At 42.0% G+C, this 20,777-nt stretch overlaps 2 protein-coding genes and 1 long non-coding RNA gene across 4 annotated transcripts; 2 read left to right on the top strand and 1 right to left on the bottom strand.

Annotated features, from left to right (window-relative positions):
- Positions 1–887: 887 nt before the first annotated feature.
- LOC124043656 lies at positions 888–2,110 on the top strand. Its single transcript, XR_006840359.1, has 3 exons — positions 888–1,004; positions 1,585–1,656; positions 1,967–2,110. It is a non-coding gene; the product is annotated as an uncharacterized LOC124043656 (long non-coding RNA).
- A 421-nt stretch (positions 2,111–2,531) lies between these two features.
- On the top strand, positions 2,532–4,158 carry LOC124043655 (tetranectin-like). The gene is made up of 3 exons (XM_046362459.1): positions 2,532–2,755; positions 3,084–3,182; positions 3,301–4,158. The coding sequence occupies exons 1-3, from the start codon at positions 2,659–2,661 to the stop codon at positions 3,696–3,698; spliced, it is 594 nt and encodes a 197-aa protein (XP_046218415.1). The 5' UTR covers positions 2,532–2,658; the 3' UTR covers positions 3,699–4,158.
- LOC124043654 (CUB domain-containing protein 1-like) lies at positions 4,035–18,668 on the bottom strand. 2 transcript variants are annotated; one of them, XM_046362458.1, is made up of 12 exons: positions 18,613–18,668; positions 18,404–18,475; positions 12,182–12,415; positions 11,557–11,907; positions 11,226–11,435; positions 10,712–11,068; positions 10,198–10,560; positions 9,719–9,916; positions 9,157–9,519; positions 8,152–8,508; positions 5,877–5,961; positions 4,035–5,729 (listed from the first exon to the last, which is right to left on the bottom strand). In XM_046362458.1, the coding sequence occupies exons 2-12, from the start codon at positions 18,468–18,470 to the stop codon at positions 5,198–5,200; spliced, it is 3,117 nt and encodes a 1,038-aa protein (XP_046218414.1). In that variant the 5' UTR covers positions 18,471–18,475; positions 18,613–18,668; the 3' UTR covers positions 4,035–5,197. The 2 variants fall into 2 exon arrangements, with proteins under 2 accessions (XP_046218414.1, XP_046218413.1); XM_046362457.1 differs by lacking the exon at positions 18,613–18,668 and having other exon boundaries at positions 18,404–18,599.
- Positions 18,669–20,777: the final 2,109 nt, after the last annotated feature.

Here is a 20,777-nt window from a genome sequence, read left to right as displayed (position 1 = left end):
TCATCCGTGGGGACAAGTTTTAATATTGTAGTGGACAAAGATGAGAAGAACGTTGTCACGGCCAAATGGACTGTCTGCATCTCGCTATTCAGCATTGATGCAATTTTCAAACTTTAAAGTATGTATTTTCGTATTTATTATGTATTATTATTTATTATTATGATTCAGTTAGGGCTGACCCCAATTAGTCAACCGAGATTGTTTTAGTCGAGCTTTGCGCCCATCTCAGGAAACGAATCAATTGCGGAGGCCTAGACTAAAAGCCCCTTTATGCTTAAACCAATGTATTCTTGATCCAAAAATGTGGTAGGAGGGAGGCTCCATGTGGAGGGTTTGACGCAATTGCTGAGCCTCCAGAGGCATTCAGAGGTCATCCTGTATGAACACAAACTCACTTATATGACAACAGCTCTGCGAAGCGCAAGAAATATGAATGCTCTGAATTCTGCGAAGGCCACATCATCATAAATGCTGCATGGCCAATGCAGACGTTGGATTGACAATGCGCCCAGCTGCACGTCTCCAGTGCGCTCTCTCCTGCCAATTTGCGTTCATTAATTGTTTCATAACTTCATTGAGTGAATTGTTTGCGTTTGATTGTTAGTGTATTTCAATTCCCAATTACATAGTAGTACATTTACCGTAGTAGTACGTTACCGAATGTCTAATCTACAATGTTTGTTACTTTGGATAAAGTCATTTATTTGAAGGCATTCAGTATTATTATTCCAGTCTTCCGGTTGTCATTATCGGAGTGGACACATTGTTTGCAGAGTACACAAGCTATGCTAACCGTATGAGAAACACGTTTTCGTTTATTTCATTCCTTTTACGAGTTTTGTCAATTTAGTCATTGTCTTTTATTTGTGGTGTACGCCACACTGTAGGAGAAGGTGTGTTCAGTGGCCAGCCTGATCATCTCTGTCACACACAACGGGACGGTCAACTGCGTCAGGAAGGTGGGAGGCAGCCTGGACCCAGAGAGCATCTTTGAGATGACAGAGGTGAGAAAGGACACATGCGCTCCTCTTCATATCTGTCCTCTCTCACCCCAACAAACGTATTAGCATTGAATGTTCAGCTGTATCAAGGTTTAACCTTATCAGCACATCACAAAGTTGTTTACACAATTACACCCTTTGGGGGAATTTTGTGCAGAGGAAATTCATGAAGTGTGTGTGTACAGTTTATTTGGTTTATGTGAATGCAATGCAATGTATATGTATACAAGTGCTGTATACCGGAGAACACTACACGCACACATCCACACACAGTCTTGTACAACTAACCTAGTGGGGGCACACAATTCAGTCCCATCCAAAATCCTTTTTTTCCGTAACCCCTAAACCTAACCCGTACCCTTACCCTAACCCTAACCTGAAAACGTAACCTTAACCCTAGCTGCTAACCCTCACCCTAAACCTAAGCCTAGCTCCTAACCCTATACCTAATTCTAACCTTAACCCCCTAGAAATGGTATTCGACCTTGTGGGGACAATTTTTGTTTGTTTACTATTCTGGTCTCCACCAGTATATTTACACTCACACACACATATTTCTATGCTCTGTTGTATATCTCTACAGACAGGGAAACGGGTAGGGAAAGCCCTCATGGAGCTTCTCCAGAAGGAGAGTCTGGGAAAGAAGAGACAGAAAGTAGGCTTTAATTATTTTTTTTAACTATTAGGTTATGCAACAGTGTTAAATTTGTCTGTCTTCCTTACACTTCAAAGCAGGGACATTTTGAATCACCGATAGAAATGACCTGTATGAGTATTTTGATGAAAGGTTAATGATGTTTACTTGAGTGCTGAACTAAGGTGGAGGCGGCAGATGGCAAACATGTTTTTTTACCACTACTGAGTTTACAAATAATGACCAAATTCAACACGTGTAACTTGAGCAGTGTGTTCTTGCCATTCAAATGGCTCCAATAAAAACTAATCCTCTTACTTTTGTCTTCCAGATTGGTCAGGATTACACGAATGTTCAGCATTTAAGTGAAGTTAAAACCGTAGAGTACTGATACGGTATACCTCTATAACTGAATATCTTTTTTCTGTAATTGAGTAGATACTCTTGACGGCGATAGTCACTGTGTCCTATTGTCCTTTTAACACGTGTCAGATTCGTCAGAGGAGCATAAAGTGCACATCCAAAAGAGCAGATGTGAGACAGGACCATTTCCACTGCCTAAGAACCGTGGCCTGGAGCATATGATCTACTTTGCCAGAGAGGAGGCCGGTCCAAAAAAAAACGTATGTTTACTACTTTACCATTTAAAAACCTGACCAAGATCCTGAGTAAAAATAACAAATAAAAGCAAAGAAATTAAGTTGCATGGCAATAATACCAAAGACCAATGACTTTAGTTGACCATAATGTGAGTAAGAGATGCCATTTGACTCAAATTTGAACCACTACACCCTATTGTTCTTTTTCAAAGTAGAGGGTGGGACCACTGGGACATCCAGAAATCAGATAAGGATGTCACAGTGCATGTGATGTCTGGGACTGAGAGTATCAGGTTCTGAGGTTAGACAGCTCCAGCTCCAGGCAGCAGTTTTCAATTACACTGTTTTTTCCTTTTGTGGAGGACTTGAGGACATAAATTGCTAGGCTCCACATTGAAGCAGTCATTCAACAACAGACCTAACCATGGAGTTCAGAAGAACCTGTTTGGTTTTTGGAATACTCCTCTTGGTGGACTGCTCATTCCAGCAGGCTTTCTCTACGAAGAAAATGGTTAAAAAGGGTAGGTGGTGGGTGCCTCGCACTCTATATAATGGTCAGAATGATATTTATGTCCAGTGTTTAAATTATTTTTAAAATCAATCATTTTGAATCTGAGAGAAATTAAATGTTTGTTACACACAGCTCTCATTGTTCGGAAGATTAACTATTTTGAGTAAAATAGGATTTTATTAGTCTTGCCAGAACATTTCCTGCAATACACATCAATAATTTCAAGCAACACATCTGGCATTGCCACCTCACTGGAGCAGTAGCCTATTGCTCAAACTTTGCGTCATCTTTGAGTCCATCCTGTTCCCCTCCCCCGTTTCTGTTCTGTCATGCTCCAGATGAAGGCAAAGGCGCAGCCATAGAGGAGCTGCAGAAGCAGATCAATGACATTGTTCAGGATCTAAATATTATGAAGGAGCAACAGGCTTTGCAGTCAGGTGAGATTCACACACACTGGTATTGTTCAGGAACTTTTGGACATAAATAACAGTATCGGTTTCTGTTTTAACACTTCTAAAGACGCTCTGACACTACAATTTTCACTTGGCTCCTCAGTTTGTTTGAAAGGGGTCAAGGTTCATGGCAAGTGTTTCCTGGCTGAGCCGCTGAAGAAAAGCTACCACACAGCCTTTGACGACTGCATTGCCCTGGGGGGTGTACTCGGTACCCCCTTGTCCAAGGACCAGAACGACCAGCTCAGCGACTACGTCCACCAGAGCATCGGCCCAGGCGAGCAGATCTGGCTGGGCATCAGCGACATGGTGACTGAGGGCAACTGGATGGATCAGACGGGTAACCGCATCCTCTACAAGAACTGGGACTCTGATTCCAGATCCCCAAAGACAGATCGTTCCCAGAACTGTGTCATCCTCTCGGAGGCCACTGGTGGGAAATGGTTAGACAAGAACTGTCGTGAGGAGAAGGCCTCTGTCTGCGAGTTCAACATAGTCTAAGGCGTGCAATTTGTTAGTTGCATTTCCCATGCTTGAATTATATTTTTTGTTCGCTACCATGTATTCTTTTCCACAATGTACACTTTGGTTTTAAATTCAACCCATGAAAATGTATATTTTTTAACATTTGGAACAAGTTACTGACACTTTTCTAGAGCTGATAAGGTTATCAAAAATGTTGGAGAATTCTTTGTAAAACATGGTGGTTTCTTGGACACAGATTAAGGATTATCCAAGGACTAGGATTAATCTGTGTCCGGCGAAACTGTCCCAATGACAATGACACATTTTCATGTGAATTTTCACAAGTATGAGATCCTTACATTACCATATAGAATGCTTTCCTATCTAATTTACAACAATTATTTCAGAGTGCTAGCCCTTTGAATACTTGTTTGTTTTCATCACAAGATGTCTAGCCTGAACACATAAAATCTCAATAAAAATTATGAAATTATAATAGGGGCTTGTCTAAGAAAATGTAAAGACATTGAAAACCCAACTATTACACATTACTGAACAAAGAAAACGTCTTAGGAAGACACGTTCATTTAACATGTATCAAATCTTGTAGCGGGAAAAGTGACATTTAAAAAATATATATATTTTTAAACCTTCGAACAGATGAGACAAAATTGAACAGATGAGACAAAATTGTAAACAGAGGTGTATTACCGCAAGAGGATTGTCATAATCTGTTGACCCTTGGCATCTTGCTAAAGGTTTGGTTGTTTCCCTTAAAAAGTCACTCTTGGTAACTACTTCAATGAAAACCTGCCATACAATCATCCTGCCTTCCGTGGTTGAAGTTCCTGTGGTTATAACAAACTACAAGCCAGGACTTTAAAGGTCACAGGTTTTAGCCAAAGGATGGAAGAATGTCACTTTTCCCATCACAACAAGACACCTTCTGAAGCAATATTTTTTTGGATTGATTCCCTTATCTATCCTAGATACAGTATTATTCACAATATCACACTGTACTCAGACCACTCAAAAGGAATGTCTAAGGAATTTAAAAATAAAAAAAAATGGCAGAGAAATGTATAAAAACACATATTTACAGAGGAAAAACCCTTGCCACAAGGCATAAACAACACTAGGTACAAAACAAGCAGCCCGGCTCTTAAACCCATAACACACCAGTGTCCAGGGCAACATTCAATATATACTAGCATATAAAACTATTAAAATACTATCAAGAAATATACACAAAAACCAAGTAGACCAGTAATGTAAACACAGAAGAGCAGCACCGTGTGTCATTTCAGAAATTACTCTCTGGGAGCTTGGAGGAAACAGACTCAGGCTCCAGTGAAAGACAGTAATAGTAATTTGTCTGATGGTCTTGTGCAGTAGGCACAACACCACTAATAGAGACGCCCTGAATGTTACGCAAAGGCACATTTTACACCCCATTTCTCCACTGCAGTGAACCTGAAACACGTTGAGCTATGTGAAATGAGTAACAGTAGTCCATCTCACAGTACCGCCTCACGCTAAATGGATTCCTCCCCCTTCGAGTCGATGAAGGTCTCTGGATCTAGGATTTGGTTTGCCCCCGACAATCTAATCGTATTAATGTCCCCAGTGCTCTTGAACGTGTAGAGCTCATTGTCTACCATCCTGCGGTCCATGAAGCCCATGCTGTCCTGGCGGTCAATGGGTGTGCGAGGTCTCGACGGGATGAAGGTTTCCGACGGGTCCAAGAAAGGTCTATACTCGTTCATCTCAGGCACCAGTTCAGGCTCATGGTCTGCAGCCGTCTCTGTGATCTCTGGCACTCCATCCTGGAGCGCCATGAACGTCCGATAGGTGTCGACCGGCTGTCCTTGGAAGTGGTCCTGGATGGCGCCCACGTAGCTGGGCTCGCGCAACAGGTGGCTGTACACCATGGTGTCTTCGATGGAGGCGTAAATGTGAGACTCGCTGTCCGACCGAGTTTTGGGGAACACATGATCGCCTGGGATGAAGATATTCCCTTTCCCTATGCAGATGGAAGCCTCATTGACCATCGCTCTTTTCTTCTTCCTGCAAAGCACGAAAGAGGAATACAAATGGTTGAGTCAAGAAGACATCACACTATGGGGGAGAGGGGGGGGGGGGGGGGGGGGGGCAAGTCATAAAATGACCTCAACATCAAAGCTATATATGGATTGTTTTGGTAGGTGTTCTCACCTGAACACCAAGAAGACTGCCAGCACAATAAGCATAAGGAACAGCACTGCTCCCACAGCACCCAGGATGCCGCTCAGGAGCAGCTCTACAGAGGGACACACACAAGAAGGACAGAATCGTGATTTACATATGGTAAGAATGAGACAAATATAGCTGCAAGTAGCAATAAAATGAGGTGCTGGCGTATGAGCAGGCTGGAACACAGTTGCATAGACGCATTATAAACCCTTCCTTGTAACAATTAAAAACACTCATCCTTGATGTATTGCGTTGCTTTTCTCAAATGTACTAGAGACAGTAATACATGCTGAGAGTTAAGGTTCACACCTGAATTGCATGCAGTTTCATTAAAATGTTGTTATACATACACAGGACCTTCAGAAAGTATTCAGACCTCTTGACTTTACACATCTTGTTATAACTTTACTCTAAAATTGATTAAATTGTCCCCCCCCCCTCATAAATCTACACACAGTACCCCATGACAAAGCAAAATAGATTTTTAGAAATGTTGGCTAATTTATTCAACATTTAAAAAATGAAATATCACAAGTATTTACACTCTACTCAGTACTTTGTTGGAGCACTTTTGGCAGCAATTACAGCCTCGAGCCCATTCTTCTATGCAGAGCCTCTCAAGCTCTGTCAGGTTGGATGGGGACCATTGTTGCACAGCTATCTCCATGTCTCTCCAGATGTTAGATCGGGCTCAAGTCCGGGCTCTGGCGGGGGCCACTCAAGGACATTTAGAGACTTGTCACGGAGCCACTTCTGCATGTGTCTAAGCTATGTGCTCAGGGTCGTTGTCCTGTCCGGAAGGTAAACTTTCCGAGGTCCTGAGTGCTCTGGAGCAGGTTATCATCACTAGTCTCCCAGTTTGTGCAGCTGAAAAACATCCCCACATGATGCTGCCGCCACCATGCCTTACCATAGGGATGGTGCCAGGTTTCTTCCAGATGTAAGTCGCTCTGGATAAGAGCGTCTGCTAAATGACTTAAATGTAAATGTAAATGTAACGCATGGAATTCAGGCCAGGGAGTTCAATCTTGGTTTCATCAGACCAAAATAAATGTTTCTCATGGTCTGGGAGTCTTTAGGTGCCTTTTGGCAAACTCCAAGCAGGCTGTCATGTGCCTTTTACTGAGGAGTGCCATCTATCTGGCCATTCTACCATAAACGCCTGATTGGTGGAGTGCTGCAGAGATGGTTGTCCTTTTGGAAGTTTCTCTTATCTCCACAGAGGAACTCTAGAGCTCTGTCAGAGTGACCATCAGGTTCTTGGTCACCTCCCTGACCAAGACCCTTCTCCCCCGATTGCTCAGTTTGGCCTGATGGCCAACTCTAGGAAGAGTCCTGGTGGTTCCAAACATCTGCCATTTAAGAATGATGGAGGCCCCTGTGTTCTTGGGGACCTTCAATGCTGCAGAATGTTTTTGGTACCGTTCCCCAGATCTGTGCATCGACACAATCCTGTCTCGACGTGCTACGGACAATTCCTTTGACCTCATGGCTTGGTTTTTGCTGACATGCACTGCCAACTGTGGGACCTTATATAGACAGATGTGTGCCTTTCCAAATCACGTCCAATCAATTGAATAGACCTCAGGTGGACTCCAATCAAGTTGTAGAAACATCTCAAGGATGATCAATGGAAACAGGATACACCTGAGCTCAATTTCAAGTCTCATAGCAAAGAGGTTGAATACTTTAAATAAGGTAGTTCTGTTTTTTATCAAATGTGCAAAAACTATTTAGAATAAGGCTGTCATGTAACAAAATGTGGAAAAATTCAAGGGGTCTGAATACTTTCCGAAGGCACTGTGTGTGTGTGTGTAGAGAGATACATCTCAACACCTGCTTTGAAACAAAGAGAAGTTGAGTTATTAGGGTTTGATTGAGAGCGCAATATTTATTTCCTAGAAAGTTGTGATTTTCTCTTCCATTTCTTGACATATCGCTGAGCTTTTTTCACACTTAGAGGGATGAACATATATTCTGAGTTGAGTCAAGCAGAGTCAATACTGTGTTGATGATTATGAGATCATCAAGTACCCCTAATAATTCCCATACGTGTGTATTGATGTCATTTACGATATAGACATCCAATTAAAACAACTATTATTGTTTTCTTTTTGCCCTCAAATTTTAGATCACTTCAGAGTTGTTGAAATAACCAAAAAGGTCTTGTGAGACGAATGCTAGAATTATGCAGATATCTTAGCACAAACATATTAGGTCACAACTCTTATCGTAACATTACAAACAGGACCCTTACGGCTAGTCTTCTGCAGGGTAACCTTGCTGAGCACACTGAAGTGTCCGTTCTCCGGCATACAGTTGGACATGTTGAGGTAGAAGCTCTCAGGGACCATCAGCTTGTCCTCTGCCTCCTTATCCTCCCTTCGACTCAATAGCTCCTCTGGAGAGCCCAGGGTCTGCACCTTGATGAACGTGTGCCCCTTGCCACACTTGGGCTGGCTGATGTTGGTCAACAGCAGGTCGGCCTGGAGGTGGCCCGGCAGATTGATGATCCAGGACACGGTGGAGTATGGCTTCATGCCGCTGGGCCAGTTTGGGGTGGCCAGGAGGGCAGGGGAACCCATTCCGGGCTGGACTGTATATATGATGCTGTCTGAGGGACAAAAGGAAATGACGAAGAACAATACATTTTCAATACAGTTTGAACACAGTGGTTGAAGAGAGTGAAAATGTCATTTTCCATTGAAACCATTGTTAAAACAAATCCCCTTGCCATTGCTGTATGTCTGTGCCCTCTTGTGGATGTAACACAAGGAACCATAAAAAGGTAAGTGAAGAGAGTATTAAAGTAACTGTCCAGTGTTTCCAGACATCTATGAAATATGTCCTACAATTAACTACAAAATGAGTGAAATTGTTTTCCGTACAATTTGTTTAATTAATTAAGTTAAAAAGCAGCTTTTCTGTGTTGGAATGGTGGTGGTGTACCCCCAACAACAGAATGGTGTGGGCTTATAACGGTGATTAAAAATATTAATTAGAAATAGACCGCTGATTGGTCAGCTCATCCTCCTCATGCGTATGACATCATACTCTGCAAAAAGCATTTTTGAAACGGTCTGTTTGAGATACAAGTTTGAAGTGAATTTATGCTTTGGCCACCAATAGAGGTACAGGATGAGTCAACAACATTATTTGGGTATGAGTTAACAGAACTGTCAAGTGAGATTGTAACTGAAGTTACTTAAAAAAAAAATAATAATAATGAAAAAAACAACAACTGCAAAACCAGTTAGCATACCTGAGATTCTTTCACTGAAGGACACATTGAGGAAAGGCCCTTGAATCAGGCTAAGGTCCTTCGCTGTGGCAGTAATAGAGACGTTGGAGTGCACTTGGATTTTGCGAATGATGCCTTCGGAGCAGAAGTAGCCAATGGAGGACCCATCACCCTCTGCTATGTGAAGGGAGACACTGCCATTGCACTCCTGCCCTGGCAGGGACTGCCTGAGGTTTCCTGTGGGGGACAGTAAATCCACGGTGCCATATACTGGGATAATGAGGTGCCAGGTGAAGCTTTGAAGTAGCGTAGGGAGGCACGTCGGCATTTTAGGGACCGTGAGGAGAGTCCCAGTCACGGAGCACGAGTCTAAACTCCGGCATCCTGGAATAGATCCACAGAGGCTTGAGATATTATAATGGGTTTACATACATTCATATTCTTAGTCCATCACATCTTTAGATAAACAAAACACAAAGATCATTTGTTCTAGCTTTGTCACAAATACACTCTAATAAGAAGCTTAAGTTTCTATGTTTTGGAGGCAATACATGCAACGCTAATGTATGTATTGTTACAGTACCTATGGTTTTTACGGCTGTCAGACGTAGGTCTTCACTTGGACAGTCCAGGAAAGAAAGCCTGGCTTTGGTCCTTGAGGGAACTGTGATCTTCTCCTGGAGCACAGAGTCCTTCCTCATCTCACAGTAGGGGTCAGATCCCCTCTTCTTAAAGTGGAGGACTAGCCCTTCATCCTCGGACAGATTTACAGTGCAGAGAACTGACCAGGGAATAAAAGACAAACAGGCACAATCATCTTCTGAGAAATAGTTCACCGATCACCACTCATTTAATTTGATTGAATGAATGAATGATCAGGCTAATTTTAGGCTACAATATGTTTTTTTAAACATTTATAATGGAAATATTAGTATTATATTGGTTTGGAAAACTCTAGGGTTGGTTTAACAGATTGCATGTATAGAATAAAGAAGCATTTTTGTTGTATCTTACAACACAAATCATGTCATAACAATTTATGATTGCCAATAGCCTTTGTACCTGGATGGCCGCTCCTCATCACTGAGACCCTAAATTTGAGGGACAGGCCCGGTTTGGTCCTGTCTGTCTCACAGTTAAATAGGGTCATGGTGAAGCTGCCCTGCCTGTGTGTTGGCTGGGGGTCCGCCAGGGTCTTCTGGATGCCCACCTTCCCACGCGCCTTGTGGTACATCACCATCACTTCCTTCTTCTGGCAAAGAGACTCTGTGTGATTCAGGAAGTTAACCGTGTAGTTATGCATGCCAGGCACCGTGAAGTCCCACCTCATCAGGTCGTCATCAGGGAAACCTCTAGGGTAGTTGGCTGAGAGGAAGTCTGTATCTGATACCCCTCGAGGTAGGTTGACTTTTACCACAGCCAGCACTGGAAGGAAAGGGGTTAAATGAGGTATAATGACATGACAAATTCTGTAAAGGGAAGTCTACCGAATACATACAAGCTAATAGAGATTAACTCAGTGACCTCAACAGGCATTTATTTTTTATGGCTCCTCCAACAGCTGCCAGACACTCACTTTTAATTTCCGGTCCGACGGTGACCTTGAAGTCCAGCGGCTCCAGCTTCCTGTCCCCAGGGACCTGCAGGGACACCCGGCCCTTGTACAACACCTGGATCCTAGTGATGCTGCCGCCTGGGCAAAAAATGCCGATGGTGGCGAGCCCGGTGCGCTGATACGTGATGATGGTGTAGGTATGCTCGTCAGGACAGGTCTCAGAGGGTAGAATCTGTCTCATTCCCGGCGATGGAAAGTCCAGCTGGAAGGAAAGGCCAGGTGGAACTTTCAGGTCCCAGGTGAAGGTTCTGTTGAAGTCTGGGAAGAGGGAGGACTCCGTCTGGACGATGTTCCCGCTGCAGGTGATCTCTGTGCAATCTGGAGGAGGAAAAACATTGCATTAGTGAAGCTAACCGATGAGCAGCTTTTGCACTGTCGAGACTATTTCATTGGGTCCATTGTGTTAGGCATGCTCAATCAAATGCTACTAGAAGTCAGGTCAAGGGGCCAGGAAAATGGGTCTGAGGCGTCTTACCAATCTCCCTGTTGATCTCCACACTGAAGACATCTTGTGGCTGTGGGCAGGTGAACTTCACAGAGGTGTTGCGGGCAGCTCTCAGGACGAGTTCTTTGGGGTTGCAGGTAGGCCCCTCCCCAACACACACACTGCACTCTTTGGCTTTGGTGTTTCTGCTGATGGTGACGATAGTGTCTGGCTCTGGAGTCACGGAGATCATCCGGCTCTCTGAGGAAAATTTGAAACGTAAACACTAATTTATAGATCTGATTTCAACAAAAGATAATTCCCTGTACATACACTTCTCACATTAGAGTTAGACATGAACAGAACATTTGAAATAGCTTACGTTTCTTTATTGGTTTGGCCGTGAATATAGAGGAATCCACCTCTCTGCCTTTTGGAACTTGCAAAGACACTGTGGCTTGGCTCGGTATATGAAGGTGAGCCACGAGGCCATTCTTGCAGTATGTCTGAGTTTTGACCTCTCGTTCAGTGTTGGTCCTGGTTACAGTGTACTGGTAGCCATCTTGACACAACTCTGATTCAGTCATCTCCTTCAGCCTGTCAACAGGGAAGTCCAAATTCATAACGGTCTTCTCCGGCACACTTAGGTCCCAGACGAGTGTTCTAATGAACTCTGAGAAGAGGGAAGGCTGAGCCACACCTGTGGCAGGGCTGCAGGTGTCATTGGTGCATTCTGGGTAAAATAAAATCACATAACAGGTAAGACCGGAAGAAACCTAAACAAAACCTGCTTAACGGTTCACCCTTGGGGCCAGATCTAAAAGGTAGCCTTAGCTGTTTTTATGCAGCATCTTCGCTGACAACTACCACCCCAGGATGTCAACTTCTGAAGCATCTGCCTGTGTTGTACATATTTTTGACTGTGTAAATACGGCAATACTGGTTTGATCGAATTGAGCTGGCAGTCTAAAATGAAATCCAATACTACAAAGTTTCTCTAGACTCACCGATTTTCCTGTGGATCTGGATGACGAAAGCACTTTGTGGTGGTTCAGTACAGTTGAAGAGCAAGGTGACATCCTCATCGGGGACCAGGGCCAGCGATGAGTGACAAGTCGTCTGGGTGTCATTCTTAGTGCCATTGACCTTGCATACGGAACACTGTTCCAATGGAAGGAGCAGTGAGGACGACACAGTCACAGTAGCATCTTTGTCAGGGCGGATGGTCATGCGCAGACATTCTGAGTGAACAGAACGAAGAAAAGGTTATTTGGAATATTTTGCAAAGTCCAAACTGAAAAGGCTAGTTCACTACTATGTCATTGTATTGAGTAGTAAAACTGTTGTTGGAGTCAATGAACAGGCTAAGAGTTTTGAGCTAAAGGTAACAAATATACATGGGAAAAAAGATTATAAAACAGTGACTTAGTAGTTAAGTTTCACTGAACATTGGGAGCAGGCTAGAAGCTATTGTCATATCTGGACTTAAGGCTGCACCAGTTATTTCACAAATACACATCCGTACAGAACACTACATGTTCCTTCAAAGGAAAATATGAATGGAGGTTCTGGGCAATTCCACAATAACGGAATTACGCTTTCACTTAGTTTTATTTCACTTAAAAAAATGTATACCAATCAAAAACCATTGATTTCAAAGTTTAACAAACCATACAACTATGCACAAGGCCTACTTTGAACAATTTCCACTGAAAATGTAACAAAAACTAATTTAGTGGAAGAACTGTGCAGATGTAAACTTTGGTAACGGAAATATGGTCAAATCTATTTTTATGTAAGCACATTTTCCAAAAACTCTTAAATATCCGCTCCGAATAAAGATTCAAAGATGTCTTCAGAAAGAATGGGGTGTCAAACTCTGATTTAAAAAAATATATTTTGGTTATTGAACTACAGCAAGTGAATTGGATCTATACCTGGTAACGGAATTATGGTAATGGATTCCTGGTTTGTACTACACAGAAATGCCAAATTATGGATATGAATGTCATTCTCCTCATGCTTCACAAGTTTGGGCATCACACAGCAGAGCACAGTAGAGTACTGTGCAATACAGCACAGTAGGGTAGAGTTCAGTAGAGTGCAGCAGAGTACAGTGAGCCCAGTACAACATACTGTACTCTACTTCTTTACTGTACTCTTCTGTATTGTACTATACCGGTACGCCAACCAAACTTGTGAAACACGCCTATGATAGTCTGGTCCGTCTGTAGATGTTAACATCGGGGTCAGGAAGGGACCAAATTGCAACTACTATTCAACATCCATGAACGGTCGGTGCTCAGTGGTTGAGGGTGCTGGTTACAGTAAATGGAAAGAGAAGGGGCTCATGGTAGGTGTCAGTAAGAGCTGGGAGAAGTGACATTAACTGGAGAGTGAGAAAGGCAGAGAGGGAGAGAGAGAGAGGGAGGGGTTGTCCAGACTTGACAATTTAAAAACTCTTGTGGTTTGACCACCAGACAACAGAAAATGCCAACTGTGGTTTGTGACTATTTTGATTTCCCATTTTAGCCAATTCAGTTGCAGTAATTCTTTACGTTTGGTAACGGAATTACGAGTTTTAATCACTTAATAATTCATAAACAAAATGTATGAGTAAAATCACTAACTAATTGGTAGGTCTGGCATTACTTGTTACTTCTGTTAACTTACATTATCCTGCCTCTTCATGAAGGAGAGAAATTAGAAAATATCTTAGATGTGTGGGTTTTTTGTAACAGAATCACAAGGCAATATTTCTTAAACTTACAGAAAGTTTATAAAAAAATGTAAAAACTAAAATATAAGTGTTGATATTAGTTGGCAGAGGTCTTTACGTCAACGTTAGTGTTTTGAAGTATTTCTGATACCTTTTAAGACCCCTTTTCCATCTGTTTATCCATGAATCTTTCATTTTTAAGTTGTAAAATGGTTGAAAAATGCCTTAATTCTCCAAAAATAGACTATTAGCTTCCATATGTCACCTAACTTGACATACCTAACTTGACATGTTCCAATCAACTATGGTGCTCATGGGTCCTGTTTGTTTTTTTTTACCCCCTTTTCCTCCCCAATTTCGTGGCATCTAATTGGTAGTTAAAGTCTTGTCTCACCGCTCCAACTCCCGTACGGACTCGGGAGAGGCGAAGGTCGAGAGCAGTGCGTCCTCTGAAACACAACCAAGCTGCACTGCTTCTTGACACAATGCCCACTTAGCCCGGAGGCCAGCCGCACCAATGTGTTGGAGGAAACACTGTGCACCCGACCCTCCATAGGAGTCGCTAGTGCGCGATGGGACAAGGACATCCCTGCCGGCCAAACCCTCCCCTAGCCCGGACGATGCTGGGCCAATTGTGCACCACCCCATGGGTCTCCTGGTCGTGGCCGGTCTCGACAGAGCCTGGACTTGAACCCAGAAACTCTATTGACACAGCTACTTAGACCACTGCGTCACTCGTGCGCCACTTGAGGCCCTCATGGTTCATTTTTAATGGAAATGCCCTTCTGTTGCATTCAAATTGTCAGGAAGTACGCTGTATCAAGTCCTGTGTCAGATGACTGGTCTATGCCCAAACTTACCATGGTAGGATCTCTTTCGTCTTTGAATAGCATATCGACATATGAACAATTCAACATTAATAACATAACCAAACAATGAAATACACTCTACTGGCATATCCAAGTTCCAGAGTGGGGATCTGATGCTTTTACAGTTATAATATAATATGTAAGCAATACCAACAGAGTATCCTCTACCAGGCTTTCACCTTTATATGAAAGACTGTAGAAGTTCTTGTCAGAAAGAGGCTTAAAAAGGGATAGTTCACCCAAATTACACATTGGCTTCCTTACTCTGTAAGCAGTCTATGGACAAGGTATGAAAGCAATCCATGCCTTGGTTTAAATTCCTTGGCACGGTTTCCACATGCTAACGTTTGAGTATTTGTGGCACAAATCCAATTCAAGTTATGGGACCGATATTAGCCTTTTTGTCCATAGATTGATTACAGGGTGAGGAAACCAATATGTCATTCTATAATTTGGGTGAACTATATCTTTAAAATAAGTTAGAGTATCTGGAGATGGAAGCGAAAGCGAGACATCCGGCTCCCTTTATCTAATAGGGGCGGGGCCGCTCTGGTCTGCTTATTTGGGTACATTCAGTTTGCAGAACGGTTTGTACTGAACAACACGTTACCCCAAAACGTTCTTGTACACTCTTGAACAGACAAAGGTATGTTTGCACAGTTCTGTGGGTGTGCCTTGAAGCAATGAGTGACGTATTTAAAAGGCAGCGGTGCATTGCGGCCCACAACCCAAACCCTCTCCGTTTTTCAACTGGTCTTTCAGTACAGCACCATTTCCATTTAATTGAACGTTCCACTACGTTTTTCTGTACTGGATACTGGAAGCCGAGGTTACCAACAGAGTGAATGAGAAAATAGATTAAAAATGTTCGCCCTCTGCGGGTGATTAGCAGGATGTGCAATGATACAAGTAAACAGAGGGCTGTGATTGACATGGTAGGCAATTTAACCAATTTCTCTGTAAAAAAATGGACAACTACTTTTTCTATATATTGTGTAACAATTTTAAAGTTATCAGATATTATCATGTTTATATTTATCAATATTAATTAATTAATTAAGAAAATTGTTATTGCAATCAAAATACTACTCATATTACAGAGCAAAGCGGAAAAGCTTAATATTTTTGCTTTTGCTTTGCAGCAACTGGCTATGTAAAAGGACCCATGAGAACCAAAATGCAAGAGTCTATATTTTTGCTTTGCAGCAACTGACTATGTAAAAGGACCCATGAGAACCAAAATGCAAGAGTCTATATTTTTGCTTTGCAGCAACTAGCTATGTAAAAGGACCCATGAGAACCAAAATGCAAGAGTCTATATTTTTGCTTTGCAGCAACTAGCTATGTAAAAGGACCCATGAGAACCAAAATGCAAGAGTCTATATTTTTGCTTTGCAGCAACTGGCTATGTAAAAGGACCCATGAGAACCAAAATGCAAGAGTCTATATTTTTTTGAATGTAAGGTATATCAAGCAGATGGAAAAGGGTTTTAGAAACATCTACCAGAAAAAGTCTTAATACATCAAAACACTATATTGTTGAAGTTAAGACCCTTGCCAACTAATATCAACATTTATATAAACTTTTGCAGAAATGATTTTCCTCTTGTAGATTTAATAAATATTTTGCAACTGCACATGGGGACAAAGATCATACTTTTTGGAGAAATGTCCTCGGGTCAAGCCGAAGAACACAATCCCAACTGTGAAGCACGGGGTGGCAGCATCATGTTGTGGGGGTGCTTTGCTGCAGGAGGGAATGGTACACTTCACAAAATAGATGGCATCATGAGGGAGGAACATTATGTGGATATATTGACGCAACATCTCAAGACATCAGTCAGGAAGTTAAAGCTTGTTTGTAAATGGGTCTTCCAAATGGACAATGACCCCAAGCATACTTCCAAAGTTGTGGCAAAATGGCTTCAGGACAACAAAGTCTAGGTATTGGAGTGGCCGTCACAAAGCCCTGACCTCAATCCCATAGAAAGTTTGTGGGCAGAACTGAAAAAGCGGGTGCAAGCAAGGAGGCCTACAAACCTGACTCAGTTACACCAGCTCTGTCAGGAGGAATGTGACAAAATTCACCCAACTTTTTGTGCGAAGCTTGTGGAAGGCTACCTGAAACGTTTGACCCAAGTTAAACAATTTAAAGGCAATGCTACCAAATACTAATTGAGTGCATTTAAACTTCTGACCAACTGGGAATGTGATAAAAGAAAAGCTGAAATCAATTACTCTACTATTATTCTGACATTTCGCATTCTTAAAATAAAGTGGTGATCCCAACTGACCCAAGACAGGGAATTGTTACTAGGATTAAATGTCAGGAATTGTGAAAAACAGTTTAAAATGTATTAAATGTAAAATCAAGTCAGTATCTGGTGTGGCCACCAGCTGCATTAAGTACTGCAGTGCATCTCCTCCTCATGGACTGCACCACATTTGCCAGTTCTGTGCTGTGAGATGTTACCCTATTCTTCCACCAAGGCACCTGCAAGTTCCCGCAAATCCGCAAATGAGACAAAACCGTGACTCGTCAGTGAAGAGCACTTTTTGCCAGTCCTGTCTGGTACAGTGACGGTGGGTTTGTGCCCATAGGCAAAGTTGTTGCCAGTAATGTCTGGTGAGGACCTGCCTTAAAACAGGCCTACAAGCCCTCAATCCAGCCTCTCTCAGCCTATTGCAGACAGTCTGAACACTGATGGAGGGATTGTGAGTTCTTAGTGTTACTCGGGCAGTTGTTGCCATCCTGTAACTGTCCCGCAGGTGTGATGTTCAGATGTACCGATCCTGTACAGGTGTTGTTACACGTGGTCTGCCACTGCGAGGAAGATCAGCTGTCCGTCCTGTCTCCCTGAAGTGCGGTTTTAGGCGTCTCACAGTTTGGACATTGCAATGTATTGCCCTGGCCACATCTGCAGTACTCATGCCTCCTTGCAGCATGCCTAAGGCTTGTTCACACAGATGAGCAGGGACATCTTTCTTTTGGTGTTTTTCCAGAGTCAGTGGAAAGGCCTCCTAGTTTTCATAACTGTGACCTTAATTGCCTACAGTCTGTAAGCGGTTAGTGTCTTAACGACTGTTCTACAGGTGCATGTTCATTAATTGATGGTTCATTGAACAAGCATGGGAAAAAGCGTTTAAACCCTTTACGATGAAGGTCTGTGAAGTTATTTGGATTTTTACGAATTATCTTTGAAAGACAGGGTCCTGTCCAGTGTTTGTTATTTTGCCCATCTTAATCTTTTCTTTTTATTGGCCAGTCTGAGATATGGCTTTTTCTTTGAGACTCGGAATTCCGTAGTCGCCTCTTTACTGATGACGTTGAGACTGGTATTTTGTGGGTGCTGTTTAATGTACCCGCAACATTAAATATCAATAAGATATTTATTATCTAATGTTATTTTAAAATGGACAAAGTGCTTTTATTTTAAAAAACAAGGTCATTTTTATTAAGTGACCAAACGTTTGAACGGTAGTTTATATCAAACTAAAAACGAGTGACCACTTTCTTTCTTCAGTTTAACGACATATTTTGCAACATTGAGAATGGGAAGGCCACACTCAATACATAATTAGCAACTGAACGTTAACGCCTGCTTGCTAAGTTTGAAAGAATGTTTTGAACGTTCTCTCACCTGACAGGTTGAGGAGCAAAGTCACAATTCCCAGGAGCGCTCGAGCGCATTTTTTTGTGAGCCGCATGTCCACTGATAAAACAACAAAGAGATGTGCCTAAATGATTCCGGATAAATGTTATCAAACCCACGATATTTGCATTTTGAAAAATCTCAGGTTAAAACATTCGATGGCGGTGACAGAGCAGTAACTTCCTGATGTACATTACCTGTTACACACAGAGGGCGTGTACGCTACCATAAATGCTACCATACCTGTTGAAACTTGACCGAATAGTGTAGTTGACAGGCTGGTCTCATAGACGAGACGTAATATAGTAAATGAAAATCCAGGACACTCAAATTAGTATGATACAGTATGTTGAGTATTGGTGTGGTTACATAACAGAGAGATTACTTAAGGCAAAAATAAAAGCAGGGTGGTTGATCTGGTGCATAACGTGAACATATAGCAATTGTTTTTGTTTTTTACATTTTAGTCATTTAGAAGACGATATCATCCAGAGTGATTTACAATAGTGATTGCATACATTTTCAAACTTTTTTGTCATACTGGTCCACCCCCCATTTGTGTTCCAATCTCATCATGGACAACTTTAGCATTTTAGCTAATTAGTAACTCTGCATCTACTTAATCATTTTAAGCTACAGTACCAGTCAAAAGTTTGGACACACCTACTCATTCAAGGGTTTTTCTTAATTTTAATATGTTCTACATTGTAAAATAATAAAACTATGAAATAACAGATATGGAATTATGTAATAATCAAAAAAGTGTTTGAGATTCTTCAAAGTAGCCACCCTTTGCCTTGATGACAGCATTGCACACTCTTGACATTCTCTAAACCAGCTTCATGAGGTATTCACCTGGAATGCATTTAACAGGTGTGCCTTGTTAAAAGTTCATTTGTGGACTGAGCCAATCAGTTGTGTTGTGACAAGGTAGGGGTGGTATGCAGAAGATAGCCCTATTTGGTAAAATACCAAGTCCATATTATGGCAAGAACAGCACAAATAAGCAAAGAGAAACAATAGTACATTATTGCAATAAGACATAAAGGTCAGTCAATCCAGAACATTTCAAGAACTTTTAAAGTTTCTTCACGTGCAGTTGCAAAAACCATCAAGTGGGGGCGGAGCTTGCATGTTGGAGTGAACGGCTGTGTGTGAGAGAGGCTCCTGCAACTTTTATGCGAAACAATCTAACTTAACCTGGACACCAAAATCGAGGGCACTATTCGACCTGTGGCTTCGCAGCAGGGGTGTAGCCAGAATGTTTTGGGGGGATAGGCATAGAAAAATTTGGATAGGCATTTTTTCTACTTGTTTATTAGATTTATTTTGCGATGTGCACCGTATATTATTTAGTAATACAATTGTTTTATACTAGTGCATAGTACTTGGAGCAACCTCGTTACATATACAAATAATTACCCATCCCAGCATATTAAAACAAGACAGTAACTTTAGACCAGTTGCCAACTTGCCAACAACATAAAACTTATCTTCAGGTGCACTTTAATCTCGATGGGCAAACAAGCCTATATTCGATGTTACCATTTATACCATGGCGGGCAGTAGTACTATAGTAGTAGTACCTTACCTTTAGTAGACTTATCATAAGGCGTGACCTACATCACAAGGCGCAGACGGCGAGGCTTTGAGTTGAATATGGTGATGATTTCATCATAATCCAATGGATCTGTCAATTCACACTCAAAAGACAGCAAACTGAAGTGGTTCAGCCAGCTGCTTGTCATTGATGTGCGAAGACGATTTCTTATCCTAGTTGTTGTTGAGAAAAGTCTCTCCACACTGCATGATGTCATTGGAAGGGTGACAATGAGCGACTCAACTACTGAATAAAAACAGTGAATTCAGCATCCTCAATTGATATTAATGATGATCGCATGTGGTCTTCAGATGCACTTTAAGGCCGCAGGTTTGAGATTCTTTGGAAAAGGAGGCTGCCGATTGCATAATCCCATACAGTGAGGGAAAAAAGTATTTGATCTCCTGCTGATTTGTACGTTTGCCCACTGTCAAAGAAATGATCAGTCTAGAATTTTAATGGTAGGTTTATTTGAACAGTGACACAGAATAACAACAACAAAAATCCAGAAAAACGCATGTCAAAAATTTTATAAATTGATTTGCATTTTAATGAGCGAAATAAGTATTTGACCCCCTCTCAATCAGAAAGATTTGGTGTCTTTTATACAGGTAATGCGCTGAGATTAGGATCACACTCTTACAGGGAGTGCTCCTAATATCAGCTTGTTACCTGTATAAAAGACACCTGTCCACAGAAGCAATCAGTCAATCAGATTCTAAACTCTCCACCATGGCCAAGACCAAAGAGCTCTCCAAGGAT

This window comes from Oncorhynchus gorbuscha, linkage group LG09, assembly GCF_021184085.1.
Source record: "Oncorhynchus gorbuscha isolate QuinsamMale2020 ecotype Even-year linkage group LG09, OgorEven_v1.0, whole genome shotgun sequence".
Taxonomy (NCBI): Eukaryota; Metazoa; Chordata; class Actinopteri; order Salmoniformes; family Salmonidae; genus Oncorhynchus; species Oncorhynchus gorbuscha.
This window is presented reverse-complemented; position numbering and strand designations above follow the sequence as displayed.